Raw genomic sequence first — 19,119 nt, 5'->3', positions numbered from 1 at the left:
GCATGAAGTCTCTCTCAGTAGTGATGACTGTTGAGCTTGGCTATGGGTGGGTGGGGGGGGGGGGGAGATAACCCCTGGGACAAATCCAACAAAAATATGTCAAAAATTTGATTTATATATATATTTAATTTTAATTGAAATTCCATTCGAATACACATAAGCACTGGAATCTAATGACTAAGGAGCCCCCAAGCAACTTCTCACAACTTCAAGCAAGGTCACACAATCCTGAAATAATTCATTATTCAATGCAACCTTACCTAGCATATGCCCTTGTGGGTGTATACATAGATGTCTAGGAACCCTAGGCCCTCTCCTGTTTTCTTTGTATCAGAGCTCTTATGGTGGCACATACAATGAAACATTCTTTCTGGAAGAAGTTCCACAAACTCAACTGTGCACTATAGAAGCAAATGAAGCTGGGCCCAAACCTATCATGCTAAATCGCTTGAAATCCGGTTTTTAGACTACAGTGCAGAACAATTTTGATGGAAAACCAGTTTTTGCTCATTTGACATCACGTATAGCAGCGGGTCACAGTGAGCTGTAAAATCAAACAGAAGGGGAACAATGGTAAATGACTAAGGAGTAGCGTTTCTCTCCCAGGATCCCACTACTTTCCATGCTGTTGTATTAAACTTTTGAAAGAATATATATGTATAAAATTGCCAAGATAAACCTAGGTCTTAACCCAGGTCCCTTATATGTGTGTTGTGTGTGGGGATCCAACACACATTTAAATCCCAAGTGAAAGAATCATGCTACTATTAATTTTCAATAATATTTAATAAAAAAATCATGAAAACATTTTATACAAATACAAAGCCACAACAGGCAAAATGCCCTATGAGGTGGCTGAGAAAAAGATACCTGTAACAGATATAGATGTCATATATTTAAAAAATATAGCAACCCAATTAAAAATGTAATTAAAAGCAATATATATACATGATAAAATATTATGCAATGCCCATAAAGAATGCTTACGGTTGTCTAATTTTATATTAAAGAATCAAGTAATTAACAAAGCAATTATGATTCCAAAACTGCATATTACACAGATAAGAGACTAAGTGTTCAAGTATAATATTTTTAAATTTGATGTTGAAATAAAATTATTTACATTTAAACTCTCTTTTCATGTTTAGTTTCATATCATCTCTCCCTGATAATTCTCCTCCTTAATTTGGGTTTTTAGTTAAATTTCCATAATTTTAAATTGTGGTAAGAAGTTTTTCATTCTATTTATGCTTTGAAGTGCTCTTTCATATAGAAAATTATTCACCAAGTTATTCTCAGGAGCTGCAGATGAACCATTAATTAAGCAAAAAACCTGTGAGTAACAAAAGTTTGAGAACCACTACTTTAGTTGAATAAAATAAAGTGTCACTTGATAGCCATTTTGCGTTGATAGGAGTAGTAGAGGAAAGGAGTAGAAGAAAAAATATTGAGTTAACCTTGATTCTTAATCTGTCAAGGATGACAAGTCCCAAACTTCCAATGGAAAATTCAATGCTGGGAAACCAGAGATCCAACTACTTTACACTGCATCATTTTAAATCAAATCATCCCACAACTCAATCTGCTACTGAATTTTTGAAATTCAAAAACGTAAGGTCTTCAGGAAAAAACCCTTTTCACCCATTGGTAGTTTGGCTTACAAAAAAAAAGAATCCTACTATTAGATGAGAATTACCCGTATTCTAATTAATATTAAAATTATCATAAGAAAAGAAAGAGGAAAAGGCATGGTTCATACTCTTTGAAATTAAAAAATTCAAGGACTATTCAGGCAAAATTAAAAAATTCAAGGACTATTCAGGCAAAATTTTAAAATTCAAGGGGACACCAGACATGCCAACATAGGCATAAAACTTGTCAGTAGTGATGAATATTCAGCTTTACCATGCCCCGCCCCAGGGTTGGGTTTTTACCAGGACATGGTAAAAACTAGGTCTTAACCAGTAAAAATTATAAAAACTTTGTACAATACAATTAGCCTCTTAGTATTGATAATTAATATGCAGAGTAACTGGTTTTTTTTGTTAACTAATGATTAATATGATAATAATCATTAAAAAATTCAAATAAATTAAAGCCTGAGGGGCCATTCAAGTATTACGTCATCATCGATGGGAGGGGTGTTTCCGATTTGCTCACTTTTGATGACAAGAGTGGGGGGGGGGGGGTTTGGATAATGCTAACGTCATCAACCACCCCTTTATGAAAATATGAGTTAGGATTCAGAGGGGCAGAGCTGATGACGAAATTTTGCTGAAAGGGGAGGGGGGGGGGTGTCAATGTTTTGCTGACTTCTGCTGACAAGAGGAGGGGGGAGAATGTCAAAAATGGCTAAAAAATTGCTTACGTAATACTCGAACGGCCCCTTAATTAAATAAGGAAAAATAAGAATTGTAGAAACAGAAATTGTTGTAACACGAGCAATGTTTGGATTTCCATCAGCAGCACACTTTGAATTAGGTTGATGTAAAAACACTTTTTTTTCTTAGCCCCCCCCTCTTTGTATGTATAAATTCTAATAATTTGCATTTAGTACAATTTATAACTTAAACATATTACAGTGAAAAGCCCATATAATTATAATCAAAGGGACCAGAGAAATGTATTGTTAATATATATAAGGGAGCTATTATTATAAATAGAGTATTAACATTATGAATCAGGACCAGAGAGTACTATCAGTATAGAGAAGATCGTTACATAAGATTATTTGTACAGTGAAACCTCTCTACAATGATACTCGAAATAACGATAAATTCCTCTACAGCAATATTTCCTGTTGGCCCGCAGAGTATTGCTATATCAAGGTTCCACTGTATATCACTTTTAGTACAGATATAGAAAGGCTATTGCAGACTATTTCTATACCATAAAACTATTATTGATTAATATGGGTGTCACGTCGATTTTTTTTTACGAACTAATTTTAATTATAAGTGATGTAATCAATATTTTTGTTCTTTTCCCAATTTTATTATCACTAAGAGTTCATTAGATTATTTTTTAAATGTCTATTTATCAGAGGTGTTATTTACAGAGGAAGGGGCCCCAAGCAGTCTGTAGTGCAGGACGGTGAATTTACGTAATTTGTAGTCAAAAATATCAAATTGAAACAGCAGAACAGCGGCAAAATTCAAATAGAAAGAAAGTGACAAAGTCAAATCTGCCTCTGCTATTTATATAAACAGATATTTTGACTAGAATTTATAGTGTGTATACTTTTCTTTTTTAGTCCATCTGCATATGATAACAATACAAGACTATCTTTATGGCAGGGGGCTTGACAAATTTAAAAAAATATATATTTATGCATTAGCCGAATTGCTAAGGAGCCAAGCATAATTTTTTGCTCAAGAGAAATCGTCCTAATAGTGTTTTTTCCCCAGACTTTTACAAATATATATCCCCTGTGCTCAAAGGCACACTGTCATGAAATCAGAAAATTTTGTGCCAATACAGATTTTCTAGTCACCATGGCGACCTGGTGCCTAGGATTTGTCGAGCCCTGCTTTATGGCGAGAAAATTTATAAGAATAAGATCAAATGTGCATATTGTACTTTGATAAGGGTTGGCAAGGTTTTGGGCAGTTTGGTAAACCCTTCTGTCCAAAACTGAGATCTCTTCCAGCCCAGCTTCGTGGCAGTCTGGAACAAAGTGAGTGCACGTAACAATCTGAGTGTGTAGCTAGTATTGTGTCTGATATTTCAGTGCTGCCATCTATACTTGAAGTTGTGAGTGAAGTGTAATGATTGAATATTTGTAACATTGTAGGCCTGTTGCTCTCTGTGCGAGACTTTTTAACGGGAAGATCAGCTCGCATTGCACCTTGAAGTTGGGAACCACAGAAAACCAACTTCAGCCGACCACCACTGTAGCGCCGGTGGGGTTTGAACCCGGATCCTCGCGATGCGAGAGGGTTGTATGACTGATGTCTTTCTCTCAGCGTATCAAGCTAAGGCATCGCACTTGAAAACTGAACTGTCTTGAGATTAATTAGATTTATTGAAACACGGAAGGTACAAGAATGTAATAAAAATGTTACATGAAAATTAGAAAAATGCAATAGATGCAATAAATGCACTACAGAATGAAATTAAACTTATGTAATAACTGAACACTAATAACCAAGCTCAGCTGTGCTTCTTAACATTCGATAGCACATCACTTATTTAGCTGCTCTATCTGTGCTAGGATGATTTCTGAGATCACAAAATTTGAAAATATTCTTTCAATTGATGCATAACTTGTGGGACACGAAAATAAAAAACTGTGTTAAGGAGTGTCATTTGATAAGCCTTATTCTTCCAGTGTTTTTTTCTGACTGCTGTCCACTATGTGATAGCATTGTATATATAGCTTGTATTTAAAGTATATTCAAATAAATATTAGAATCTAGCCTCATAAGAGCAAAAATTGAAATTTAACAAAAATTTTGGGTCTTTGTCAAATTAACAAGTCTTTTGTCATCATATAGGCATAATCTGTGTTTGTCAAATTGTGTTCAGTTAGTCACGTGCAGATGCTAGTGGCCTCATTTTGTTCAGATATTTTCCTTCATTTAAAATCAATTTTTTAAATTCAAAATTGAGAATGTAGAATAGAAAGCTCACTTAAAGGGGGGGAAAAAAAACTCATTTGAGAAGTCAAAATTGAACAATGTGCGTTAAACATTATAATACAAATACAACGCCACAACAGGCAAAATGCCCAACGAGGTGGCTGATAAAAAGATGCCCATAAAAATATGGTTGTCATATATTTAAAAAATACAGCAACCCAATTAAAAATGCAATTAACACAAATTATAAACAATATATACACATGATAAAATATTATACAATGCCCATAAAGAATACTTATGGTTGTCTTATTCTAAGAATTGATAGCTTCTCAATTTACCCCACCATGTTTATTGTACTTCTTTTTAAACGTGTCAATTGTGTTACAATTTACTACCTCCGGGGCTAAGCTATTCCATTTATTAACAACCCTATTAGAGAAAAATTCCCTGCGACACCATAGCCTTGCATTGTCCCTCACCAATCGATACTGGTGTCCCCTTGTAAAAGCAGTCAATTGGCGGTGTACTAAAAGTTCATGATCCATCCTATCCATCCCATTGAAAGTTTTAAACACTTCGATCATATCTCTTCGACACCTGCGTTCATCCAATGTAAACATATTCAAAAAATGAAGTCTCTCTTCATAACATAGCTCTTCTGTGCACCCCTTCAACCAAGTCTATGTCCCTCTGTAGGTATGGTCTCCAAAACCTTACAGCATACTCCAGTCCAGGACGAACTAAGCCTCAAAAAAGCGGAAGAATGACTTTAGGAGAACGCGAAGAGACCTTTTTGAAAATGAGACCAAGCATTCTATTCACTTTTTTGACCACCACTGAACAATGTTCAGAAAACCTAAGTCGCTCGTCAATGAGAATTCCCAAATCCGTGACCCTAGTTGAATCCGGGATAGTGACACCATTCAACTCGTAAGAGAACCGTGGGTTGTTCAAACCAAAATGAGCGACCATGCACTTATCTATGCTAAACGTCATGTTCCATTCATTTGCCTATGCTGCAATCCTGTTTAAGTTGGTCTGGAGCAACTCCCTATCGCTTCCATTCCCGATTACCCCCATTAGCTTCACATCATCTGCGAATATACCTCGAAAAATTTTTTTATGAAAAAAATCGACAGGACCCTCCCTTTCAAAGTTTGATATTTAAAATTGAAACAGATTTCTGGAATTTTCTCCTTACGCAAATGATTACCTTAAATATGGATTTGTTTCCTTTATGCGCTATAATACATATTGCAAAATTCACGTTATTATTTTAATATACCTCAAAAAAAAAATTTATGAAAAAATTGACAAACAGAATAATGATTCAGTACCTTCAATATAATGCATTTTCTGAAGGAAATATTCTGCTTAATCTGCCAGAACAGATTCAGCAGAGTTTTGGACAAGCACTGTCCTAAATACAGTACCTGCTTCATAATTATACATGAAAAATAAGATGGGAAGTAAAAATAACATTTATAATAAAATAAAAAATTGAGTGTATTTAAACACAGTGAGTTATATGATATAATGAGGGATATTAATTTACCATTAGATTTCCAATAGAAAACCATCAAGTTGATGAAACTGCCAACTTAAAAAAACAAAAATCAAATGACACCCTTACAAAGATTTTTTGATTTAGTTACAGGTTTTTATTCTGCAAGTACTTTTTTTTATATGCTATAAAAAATATATAGTACTGTGAAAAAAAATCGATATGCTTCCACGTAACATTTTGAAACTTGGAGGTTTTGGACAGTTTATCTCATGTTTCTTGTCCAAAACCCCAACTTTAATATGCATGCTAGTAAGAACATAATAATTTTAGTGTTATGTATTCGCACAACATTATATCAGAATTATGCATTTTTTTAAGAAAAAGTATATAATTTTTTAAAAAAATAATTATAGAAACAGTAATTTTTTCCCTGAAGGTGGTAAAAACCACAAGTTTTTCTCTGGGTGGTAAAAACATGCTTTTATCGAGACGGTAAAAATTATGGTAAAACCATCAGTGGTAGATACTGCGCCAACCCTGCCCCCACCCCCAGGCCAACATAATCATAGTACAATAAAAAATAATCACTTCTTTTTTTTTTAATGTTAATTCAAAGTTCATTAAATACAGCATCTCAGCCGCATTGGAACTGCCCCACAATGTGGACTATAAACAGGTTCTGAATGATTCAGCGCGACGGGTCTGGACCTGGCTTCATTTGCATAGTGCATGGTCGAACTCGCGGGACTTGTGTCAGAAAGAATGTTTCATCATATTTGCCATAGGATCTCAGCTCTGAGATCAAGAAAATGTGGATGAGGCTCTAGGGTTGCTAGACGTCCATATATACGAGCCCCAGGGCGTATGCAGATGGGGATTGCATTGAACATTCATCAACTATTAAGAGACTCAGCAACTCTGGAATGTTGTTTCTGTAGCATTTTTATGTGCTACAATCCTGTGATTCAAGGTTCCAATTAATTCAACAGACAATAATAAGTGAACTAGGCAAGTTCCAGATCAAAATATTTATTGTTACAACAAATTTTAAACATGTTACATGTCAGAGTTAAAAAAAAACCATGTTAGTTCTGAAATTGACAACTACACTCCGATTTGCAAAATAACAAGAAAGGTCTCACCCAATACAGCCGAGGATCAACTCCTACTATCAGCGAGACATTTTAGAACAACTCATAAGTCCTACGTCGAGAATGAAGTGTCCCGTTTTCAAGTGAGGTGGATGATGTTGACCACTCGAGAAAGCTCACCTCATGAAACTAAAGGAGTCGGAGCACCTTTCCGAAGTTGCACAATTTGTTAAAAATTTGTTGAATCACATCCATCGATGAAACATGTTAACGATCATCAGCACAACATTGAAGACCTAGGTAGTACATAGGGAAAACTATGACGTCAATCCGTTGATTTGCATATTTCGACACAATAACAGCCATTATTGAGGGTGATACCAAGACAATGGATTATACGTAATCAGCGTAAAATGTAACCAGAAGTCTGTGGCCCTCTGCCAATTCAACAAGGTAATTAAAAACACTTCTTTACAATGAATAATCACATACATTGAACATAAAAACAAAAAGTCATTCGGACACAACGGGTCTTTGCCTGGGGGGAAGGATCTCTAGCATCAGCTAGTTAACTGTGGGGGTGGGGCGGTTATCGAGACATCAGAAACACGTAACGTGAGAACCAAAGGGGCGATACATTACATTTGGAGGTCGTATCAGAGCGCCTACTGGCACCTATGCCAATGCAGCCAGGACCGGACCCGTTGAGCTAAACCATTTATAAACCTGTTTTTAGTCCACATCCTGGAGCGGTTTTGACGAAAAACAGGTTTTTGCGCATGTGGGCATTGAGTAAAGCCAACACCTTCTATAGCAGAAAGCCTTTGCGCGAAGCTTTCACGTCACTGAAGTCGTCCATTTCACTTGCAGCCATTGGATAAAGCACGGCAACGCATGTGAAATCTTGACCCTTTTTCGCAGTATGTGCGATGACTATAGGTGAAATTGACGACTTCAGTGTTGTCACAAGCTTTGCGCTGAGGCTTTCTGCTATGGAAAGTGTTTTTAGAGCCATGGGTATCGATGTAGCTTTAAAGATTGCCTTTCACACACAGACAAAACAGATTGGCCCCGAGTTTGTCTTCCCTCGAACTCTCTCACATTCGTATACGAATTCATCATTACGGTAAAGATTGGTGCAATTTTATAAAAATAAGTAAAACACCATAAGAAACTCAGATTTGATTTCCGTAGTATTGAGAGTGTCGTCCATAGCTCCATAGTTCATTGTGGAAGTCCATAGAAATTACGGACAATCCGTAGCAGTTGGCAATTCTGGGACACTCATATTGCCGTTGATAAAAATTGTGATTTTTCAAAAAAAAAAATTGAATTACTTGAATTTTATCAATTTACATTCAACATTTACTCATTTTTAGTTTTGAGTTTGAAATGCTAATTTATTAAAAATTAGCTGCGATACCCGGCACTGCTCAGGTTTTCTTCAATGAGGCTTTTTGTGGATAATGTGATATCTTCCTCTTTCTTTAAGGGACATACAAACCGTGTCCAAGTTGACGAATATGGTGATCATGAAAGAAACAGAAATGAATAGTTTTTTCTTTTTAATGGGTGCTAGGTATTTCGATTCCCCTCCACCCCTTGAACTTCAAGTTATCCATCTGGCTGTTCTGCTTCAAAAAATGCTTAATTAAAGCTGTGTGTGGAATTTTTTCAATGTACTTTACGGGCCCATAATTAATTTTAAGACAATCTAAACTATATGAATTTATGCAGTTGAATATTAAAAGACAATATGGAGACATTAATTTTCATGCTTGAGGGGATATAAATAAAAAGTAGAAATCAATGTTATTGCATGGATATCTAACTCAAAAGTAGGTCCAGCTAATTACTTCATATTTAATCTCCTGGACTTCGTATATATATAAGCAAACTCAATAATTCAAAAATTCAATTCAATTTTTAAAATTATTGATGTGGCAGAAAATGCCACTAAATTTCTGCATTTCTACACTAAAACGGGCAATTTTAACACTGATTTATCCTTTGCCTGACCCTCAAAGTGATGATGATTCTGACATCTATTCAAAAAACCTCATTACTGGAAGGATTGAAAATGTGGCAAACCATTATAAAGGCATAAACTATTATACATATGCTGGCGGAATTGAAGAAGTGACAACCATTGTAAAGGCATATACATGTCTGAAACAAATTGCTAGCGGACCATGGTAACTAAAATAAATATTTTGAAAGTGATTGTTGAGGCCCAAGAACCATTGTTGCCTAACCGTTTTTTGCCTATTTCGAGCATTTGCCCAATTTTGACAAACTTTTAAAGTAGCCTATCGTTCAAGTCAGGCCCTGTTTGGTACATATGCAAAATTTGGCGATGATCGATCTGAAATTGTAGATTTGTATAGAGAATATACACACAAACACACACAGAAAATCAATTTTATATACATAGATATAATTTTTTAAAACAATTATAATTCTCATTTCAACTTGTAGACAATGTTTTAGAACTTGACATTACTTTTTAAAAAAGCCATTGTAGTTTAGTATGCAGATAACATTTAAGCAGAAATCATCTTATGCATGAAACAATATTGAAATTTACCTTCGATAAAAAACTAGAAAGCATGTAATCATATATCTAGGGTGACTATATGATCTGTATTTCCTGGGACATTCCCATATTTTCATGTAATTTTGGCCATCCTAACTTTTTCATGAAAATTTCCCATTATTTTCAATATATTTTCAACAGAGTCTATTGAAATTTTTATTCTTTACTGAAATTAAGTATTAAAATTATTTTCCTAATCCTATGAACTATATTATGATATTATCACAAAAAATGAGTAACTTTGCCTGGTTTTAATTTATACAAAAATTGCCACGTTTTTAAGACAAATAAATTCAATTGGTCGAATGGTCGACGCGTTTCGGCTCTTCAATGGAGAGCCGTCATCAGGACCTCGTGGTCAGAAATCACACGAATGAAGAGTGATGTTTACGTCTGGTCGTCCGAAGAGTTCGCCTTTGTATTTGCTGCGTCCGAGTGGTCTTTGGATGCGAATTGGGGAGCCATCTGTTGTAAAGTGTTGAAAGTTTTTTCACGACTGAGGTTAATAAAGCCTGCCCAAGCTGACGAAATAGGTGGTGTGTTTCTTCCATCATTAACGAGGAAATTCTGGCATGTTCTGATGAAGTATCCCTCGAGAAAATTCAATTCCGAATTGTGTGTTGCTTTTTTAAAAACAAATGCTTTGTCAAAATCAAAATGATGTGAATGTTGCCAACAGTGTTGGCACATTAATTCGGCTATTGCCCAACACTGTTGGCAACATTCACATCATTTTGATTTTGACAAAGCATTTGCTTTGTCAAAATCAAATGCTTTGTCAAAATCAAAATGATGTGAATGTTGCCAACAGTGTTGGGCAATAGCCGAATTAATGTGCCAACACTGTTAATTCGGCTATTGCCCAACACTGTTGGCAACATTCACATCATTTTGATTTTGACAAAGCATTTGCTTTGTCAAAATCAAATGCTTTGTCAAAATCAAAATGATGTGAATGTTGCCAACAGTGTTGGGCAATAGCCGAATTAATGTGCCAACACTGTTGGCAACATTCACATCATTTTGATTTTGACAAAGCATTTGTTTTTAAAAAAGCAACACACAATTCGGAATTGAATTTTCTCGAGGGATACTTCATCAGAACATGCCAGAATTTCCTCGTTAATGATGGAAGAAACACACCACCTATTTCGTCAGCTTGGGCAGGCTTTATTAACCTCAGTCGTGAAAAAACTTTCAACACTTTACAACAGATGGCTCCCCAATTCGCATCCAAAGACCACTCGGACGCAGCAAATACAAAGGCGAACTCTTCGGACGACCAGACGTAAACATCACTCTTCATTCGTGTGATTTCTGACCACGAGGTCCTGATGACGGCTCTCCATTGAAGAGCCGAAACGCGTCGACCATTCGACCAATTGAATTTATTTGTCTTAAAAACGTGGCAATTATTGTATAAATATATATATTATGATAATTATGACTAAATATTGTAATGTCAACATTTTTTTCTCATAGAACTCCTTCAAATCTACTTGCTTCAATGCAATGCCACTTGATGTTATACCTATGGCGATTTGTTGACAATTTTAGCAATAATTGGCAGCATTGCTTACCTTTGCATCATTTTTGGTGACAATGGCAATTTACTGAGGATATATAACCAACATAATATGCAACTGGCATTCATTAATTCAATAGTTTAAAATATTTTGAAGCAACATGTTAAGCGCAGTGTTTTGTTGAAAGATTTTAGGGAATATTTATTTATACAATATTGTTGGCCCTAAGGGCCTATATTAGAGAATGTGGTTGAATGAGACATATTGTTTGATATTAGACAAAAAACTAGCGACAGTGGGGGAGTTGACAATAGAACTGGGGAGTTTGTTCCATTCTCCAATGGTATGAGGAAAAAGAAGCTGTATTTGAAATAGTCAGTGGAAGCAAAAACTGGTTTTATTTTAAAGGTATGGTCAAGTCTTCTGGAGATGTAGGATGGTTTGGCTGGAATACCGGAAGTATCAGTTAAGATCGCCATGATAGATCTTATAAAACAGGGTTAATAGAGAAATATGACGAATAGTAGCAAGGGGGAGGAGATTAAGTTCGTTTTCAAATTCTAATATGGAGACAAAGGATGACCAGCAGTTGTGGATGAAGTGGGTGGATTTATTTTGGATTGATTAGAGTTTTTCTCTGTTAGTGGAGGTGTAGGGGTCCAAGATTTCAGCAGCGTAGGGGAGCATGGGAGAGATGCAAGTTTGGTAGCAGAGCAGTCTGATATCCCGAGTGGAATGTGGAAAAAATGTTTGTTGAGACATTTCTCTCTGGAAGACGTAATCAACATGTTTGTTCCAATGTAGGTCAGCTGAGATCATGATGAAGAGGTATTTAATTTCAGAAACATGAGATATGGTTAAATTATTGATTGAGTAAAAGTATTCAAGAGGAAGTAATTTACGGTAATTGTCATGAAAACTGTTTTTGAAATATTGATACGCATCTGTCATAATGAACACCAGTCCAAGATATAAGCCAGATTATTATGGAGAAGTTCTTGATCAGACAGTTGGCGAATGATGCGGTAGATAGCAAAGTATCTAGTGGTGCAGTTGGAGGTCATTAATGTGAATCAAGAATAACAGGGAGAGGACCGATCCCTGAGGGGTACCAGACATTACGGAGGCTGATGGGGATTATGATCTTTAAAATGGACAAACTGTATATGATACTTTAGGAAAGCCTCCACCCATTTAAGCAATTGCATGCTGAGGCCAAGACTTGAGAGTTTAAGAAGTTTGTCATAGGGAACTTTATCGTAAGCTTTAGAGAAATCAAGAAAAATTACATCAGTTTCAAGCGTTTTATCGATGGCTCCCGAGAGGTTGGGGAGGAAGAAGAGGGCCAGTTGAGAGGTAGTAGAAAGGGCTTTTCTAAAACTGTGTTGATTGAGGAAAATAAAGTTGATGGCGTCTAAGTGGGCATGGCTTTCTTTTGCTACAATGTGCTCAAAACTTTTACAATAGAAAGAAGTGATTGCTATTGGCCTAAAGTTGAGGGGATCAGAAAGTAGGCCTGATTTATAATTGGAATAATTTTATTGGTTTGCAGTCATTGGGGAGGACAGAAGTATTTAGGCAAACACTGAACAAAATTAAAAGATAGTCAGGGACTTCATCAGCAAAGAATTTAAGAATGTAATTTGGGATGCCATTTGAGCCTACAGAATAAGAGGTTTTAATTTTATCAATAATTTTAAAATACAGTCTTTAGAGAAAAAAAATAGGAGGAAAGTTGTGAATCGAGTCAATAAATGGGTATTGAGAAGGGGAGGAGTCTATTGAGAAAACCGAGCAGAACGCGAAGTTGAACTTGGCAGCCATCTCTGAAGGAGAGGATATATCTTTATTTGAAATTGAGAGAAGTGAGACCGATGGATTCAGGTCTAAGGTAGCTCAAAAACTTTGTGCGATTTGTTTTTAGATAATGGGATAATGAATGAGAAAGATATTTGGTCTTCTGGGCAGAAATGAGGTCTTGGGTGGAGGCTGAAATTCTAGATTTCTAGGATCCTAGCTTCTGGGATCTTGTACAGCAGCTACTGCATGGGTGAAAAAAAACCAGAAAATGCCATTGTAAATCTACCAGTTGGGGTGCTCTTGGTGGATTAATAAATGCTTTGATATCTCTGAGATGGGAAGTGAGATGTGTCCAATCCTTCAATGTTGGAGTAATAAATACATCTGGCTTTTGCTTTCTTTTTCCACCCTGCCAGGCCTTCTACAAACTGGCCATGTCCTGAGGATGGAACTAGATACTACACCTTTCTCATTAGGCATCACCTGCTTTTTTTTCTCCAAAGCAGCAACAAGCTGGAACCAGCCGTTATACAAGATCCTAACGGCAAGGCGCAATAGGGGGAAGGGAAATGATAATTATGGGTTGTTAGTGGTAACATTGCCTGAACCCCACCCCTAGAACAGTCAGCATATACATTACAACTGACAGCCTCCATCCAAATGAAATGTTGGCACACGTCTGCTGTCGTAATACTCTTATAAATGGTGAGTGAATGATACATCAATTCGATCACCCACCATTAAGTCTTGAGTTTGCCTTCTCTCCAACTCTCTCATATGCATATACAAATTTATAGTTATGGTAAAGATCTGTAAAGAAGGGCATGATTTCAATAATAATAATCAGGGGTCTGTCCAGCCGGAATTTGGGTCCGGAAAACGGACCCTTCACAAAATTCTGGGGCTAAAAAAAGGATGTTTCACAAAATTTGGACGATAATAAACGGATCCATCACAAAATTCCAGAAAACGAACCCTTCGTGAAAATTACGTCGTAAAAAACGAACTTTTGCGACTGCTATGCGACAAAATTCTTATCAGTTATGACCCTAGTCGTAATAGAAAGCCATTGATCTTTTTTTTAAGCATGCATTGTTGGCCCAACACCACCACCCCCTCCCCCATAGATGAGTAATCTTATCTATAGAAGTTGTTGGTTGGATACCGGAAAACATGACCTTGAAAAGGCGACCGGAGAAAGAGCGTGACCTTGAGAGGGCTTTCCTTGTTTCTAGGCTTCTTGTTAGGACATCCCGCTGGTTGACCACGGATTGACTGCGTCCGATATTTTATCGCACAACCTATGCCATTATACAAACGCTTTAGCCCCGCACTTCTCCTCAAATGGTCTTTGAATCACAACCTCTTGTTAGTCGTAAAATCGGCGTAGTTGATGCTTATTGTAGAATTGGATTTTTTGTGCACGTTTTTTTTCCTGTATTGCGCTTTCATTTTTGAAAATTTAATATGAAGCGTGGTCGACCACCAACAGGTGGAAATTCAAGGAATAGTGATTACTACATTAAAAAAATACGGCCAACTGACGTTCGGGGATGCAGCTCCATAACATGGTTTTTTAAACGAGGATCTGAAAACGTCACCAAAAAAGACGTCAGATACAGATAATTCCAATTGTGCTAACCCGGAAAAAATTACTGAAACATTGCTTCCTTCATCGGTTTCGAACCACGCTGTCGAAACCTTGGAAACGGCGCGATACATTACCGATTTATCAGAAGCGCTGAAAGACATTTCGGATTCTTCGAAAGACATTGCCGATTCGTGGGAAGCGGCGGAAGAGATGACCGATTTATCGGAAGTGGCGGAAGACATTGCCGATTCGTCGGAAGAGATGACCGATTTATCGGAAGTGGCGGAAGACAATTCCGTTTCTTCGAAAGACATTACCGATTCGTCGAAAGCGGTGGAAGACATTGCTGATTTATCGGAAGCGCTGAAAGATGCTACGAATTCGTCGGTAGAGCCGGATTTTAAGAAAATTTCATCTACAGAAGCTAGAAAAATGGGTCCAAAAGTACCGAATTTGTTGAACATCGCACGTTTTGAGAAGCTTCACAGTTGGCTATGTTACAGCATTTCTGCATCTGGCTTTCTTTGCAAAATATTTTCTACATTTTTTGATAAGGGACCCTGGATTGACCAAGGGGTGCAATTTGGTGATCACCCAACACGATGTGTCAACAAGCATATATATAGCCAGAAACACAAACAAGCTGTGAGTGCATCAAAAACTGCATCGAAAAATCCCTTGTATTTGTTTACAGAAAAAACTGAAATTGCTGTGCATAAGACTAAGAAAGAAAATGTGAAAGTTTTAACAAAATATATAAAGATTTTGTACTTCATGATAAAAAAAAAATGGGCAGTCTCCGATAATTTTTCTTCTGTAGTTAAGTTCATTGGTGAGGATCTTGGTGACAAAGAAATAGAATGCTATCTTGCTGCATGCGGCAAGAATGCCACCTATCTATCAAATGTGTCAGTAGACAATCTTACAGAGGCAATATCTTTGTATTTAGAGAGGAAAACTTTGACGGCTTTGCAAGTAGCCACTTCCTTTACATTGATAGCTGATGAGGCAACTGACGAAGCACAAAGAACACAGTTGGGTTTAATAGTGCGTTACAAGATAGCTGGAAGTCCGCTCAGAGAAGAGTTTCTCAGTCTTGTGAACCTAACTGCGACAAATGCAGAATCTGTTACATCTGCCATTGAGAAGTTGTTGATAGCAAAAGCAATTCCAATCACTAACTTGTTGTTTTTAGCTTTGGATGGAACTAATGTGATGAGTGGAGAAATATCAGGTATACAAAGACGTATACGACACTTGGCACCTCATTCTATTTATGTCAACTGCAGAAATCATCGACTAGCTTTAGTTTTTGTACATTTGATAAAAAAATATCCCATTCTACAGGCTGTGGATGCCGTTCTCATAAGCTTATGGAAGCTTTTTCACTACAGCCCAAAGAAACAGCAAGTGTTTTTAGATATTCAGCAAAATGTGTATGGTGTAGATGTTTTGAAAATGTTGAGTGTTTCGGTTATGCGGTGGTTATCTCATGGACTTGCATGCCAACGAGTGATTGATAGGTTCCAACAGTTGATTGAAACGCTCGATAATCTTTTCTCAAAGACTCAGGAGCCTGAATTGAAGGGGATTAGAGAGCAACTTCTGAATACAGATGTTCTCCTATGTATTCTGTTCTTGGCTGACTTCCTCAAAGTTATAGACAGATTTAGCTTGTGGCTTCAGGGCTCTACAATCATGTTTAGCTCTATTAATGCAAAGGTTCTAGTTGTTTGTCAGGAAATTGAAGTGCTTGCAAATGATTTACATACAGGGGAACACTTCAAGCAGTGTAAAGATCTGTTGTGCTTCTCCCAAGAATGCACTGAACTTAGTAGGAAAAAACGAAGCAAGAAAAAGTATGGAATGAGTGCAGACACCATAATCCAGGAATTTAAGGAAAACTTTGTTCAAAATTTTATTTATAATTTTCAGGAAGAAATGTCGGCTGCATTTGGTGTGAAAAACAAAATATTAAATTCCTTTGATATATTTCACACAATGAATTTAGATTTAAAGACAGTGGAGACTACGGAAGAATGCCTGGATATATTATTGTCATTTTATGGTGGAGAGAAGCAAAATGAATTTCAGGGGACTGTGAAAATATCGGAACCCATACTTAATGCATCTGAAGGTATGATGGAAAAGAATGGGTTTGATAAAGAGATATCTCTTGCAAAATTGTATTTTGAGACACAAAAGAATAATGAAGCAAGTGCATTTCTCAGAGAAGACAAGAAATGTGAGGCCAAAAAAACTCTGGAAAAAAAAAAATTCTCCAAATGATGTTTTGGCAATTCTGGAGAATGATGCAAGCATCTGGACTGCTTATCCTAATTTAATGAGGTTATTATCATTATGCACTATCATACCTTCATCAACAGCATCTGTCGAGAGACTTTTTTCTCAAATGAACCTTGCGTGCACCGATTTAAGATCAAAATTGTCACTAACCACTCTTGACAGACATCTTCGGATCATACTCAATGGACCCGACAAGCTTACAGATATTGAATGCCTTTCAATCATTGATATTTTCAAATCGACTGGAAATAGACGTATAAGGATATGATTGTTGGTACGTTTTTATATTTTTCTGAAGATTTAGCAATTCTCACTTTTTAACTTGAAACTCAATTTGATTTCAAATTAACGTAAAATAAAGTAATGCAAAGACTACGACACACAGATTGTTTTTTTTTGTTTTTTTTGTATAAAGTAATAAATAGAAAAATGAGGTTGCTGTTTAATTAGTATTACTTTCACTGCTATTTTAAACGTTTTCACAAAAATAAGGTACATTTTCACAAAAACAGGACCCTGTGCAAAAAGTCTGGACAGACCCCTGATAATGAATAAAAGTAACATGATTATCACGTATTCCCAAGAGATTTTTTACGATTTTCGCGCGAACCCGTATTTTCTACTAAAACCACCCCTAAATAAATACAGAAGGTATTTTTCGAAATAAAATAGGGATTTTCCCCACATGTAAGTTAAACCCTCGGGAACAAAATCCCTACATAAAAAACAAGTGAAATTGGATGCCAAAATTTCAATGGTGATCTAAAGCAGCATTTACAGAAAGAATATAAAAAATTTATTTTAAAACACAGACTAAATACAGCCTCTTCAGAAAAAGTACTTTAATGTAAATTTTACTGAAATGTAAGGATGCTTTCTTTTTAAAAAAAAAAAAGGACTTTTAACAAGAAAATTTTTTATAAACACACTTGGATCGAAAAAATTTACAGGAAAATAAAAATGCAATGCAAAGGTTTGACTTAAAAGTGAAGTTGTGCATGTGTAGCAGACTTAGCTTTCTTCAGAAATTCATTAGTGAAATCTTTTTGAAAGCACTTAGTTTTCTGACAATGTTTAGCTACAAGTAAGCTTTCCAGGTTCTCATTAGAAAGAGATGATCTAAAGTCAGTTTTTATTTTTCTAACCTGACTGAAAATTCTCTCACATTCAGCATTGGAATGAGGAATTACAAGTATGGACAGCATCACTTTGGATAGTCTTTCATTTTTTTTTCCCCCCAATTGCATTTGTGATGTTACCAATCCGTGTTCATTGAACATCAACTCGTTTTTCGTTATTTAACAAGTCAGCGAAATCTTCCATCTGCAATTCACAGAACTGTGACTCTAAATTATCCAAGACCTTTTCCATAGTTTCACCTTCTTTCTTAAATGAAATGACAGGAAACTTTTCAACAAAATACTTGACCTTTGAAAAGTCAGAATATGAAATAGTTGCTGGATTTACTACTTCAGCAACCAAAACGTCTGAATTAAGAGGAAAAGTGTGATAAATATAATCCAAAGAAACAAAATATTTTCTTACATTCAAAAAGAAAAATGCTCTATCTCTATCTGGCAAAGACGAAACTAAGTTTGAAGTTAGACCGCCAATGACAATCTCAAGATCTTTTCTTTTGGTTTTTAGGATTACGGTAATCCACAAGCAGTGGAGATTTTTTTTCCTTTACAACATTTGCTTTCACAAATTTCGAGCGCAGCTCCTTAAAAAGATCTATAATCATTTGTCGTAAAACATGTATCAAAGGATACTGTGACTGTGAAATAGAGCAAAACCTTTCCAATACAGGTATGATATTTTTCAAGAACAAACAGAATGCCTTATTCAGATCTGATAAAAGCAATTCAAAGACACACTCTTTTTGATTTCTGGGTGTATCAATTTTTTTTTCATTGTGTTTTGATTTTGTACCTGTTCGCTCCTTCCCCTTGAAATTTTTACTCGAGGCTGTTTTGGAAACTTCAGGAATTTTATTGAAATTCAAACCTGTATTTGTGATCTCGGTTGTTTCTGATAATTTTTGAACTTTTGGAATTCTATAAGAATCTAAGTTTGTGTCTGTTGTTCTTTTCCTGCAAGTATTTGAAACTTCAGTAA

General features: G+C 36.0%; 1 protein-coding gene across 11 annotated transcripts in view; it reads right to left on the bottom strand.

The window, feature by feature from the left end:
- The window catches only part of LOC149086559 (uncharacterized), a 135,189-nt gene that overhangs the window by 37,626 nt on the left and 78,444 nt on the right, over nt 1-19,119 (bottom strand). For 2 of the 11 annotated variants that reach the window (XM_089230919.1, XM_089230920.1), the window contains one exon: nt 7,110-7,477. The exons of the other annotated variants lie outside the window; for them this stretch is intronic. In XM_089230919.1, coding sequence (XP_089087045.1) covers nt 7,427-7,477 — 51 coding nt within the window. In that variant the 3' untranslated portion in view covers nt 7,110-7,426. Of the gene's footprint in view, nt 1-7,109; nt 7,478-19,119 lie in introns of those variants that run through there. 11 annotated transcript variants of the gene reach the window in all.

The sequence above is a fragment of the Pholcus phalangioides genome, unplaced genomic scaffold (assembly GCF_987345545.1).
Source record: "Pholcus phalangioides strain wild (caught in Gottingen) unplaced genomic scaffold, Ppha-v1.0 ptg000004l_1, whole genome shotgun sequence".
Classification (NCBI taxonomy): domain Eukaryota; kingdom Metazoa; phylum Arthropoda; class Arachnida; order Araneae; family Pholcidae; genus Pholcus; species Pholcus phalangioides.
Note: the sequence above shows the minus strand (reverse complement) of the source record. Positions and strands in the feature narration are given on the sequence as shown.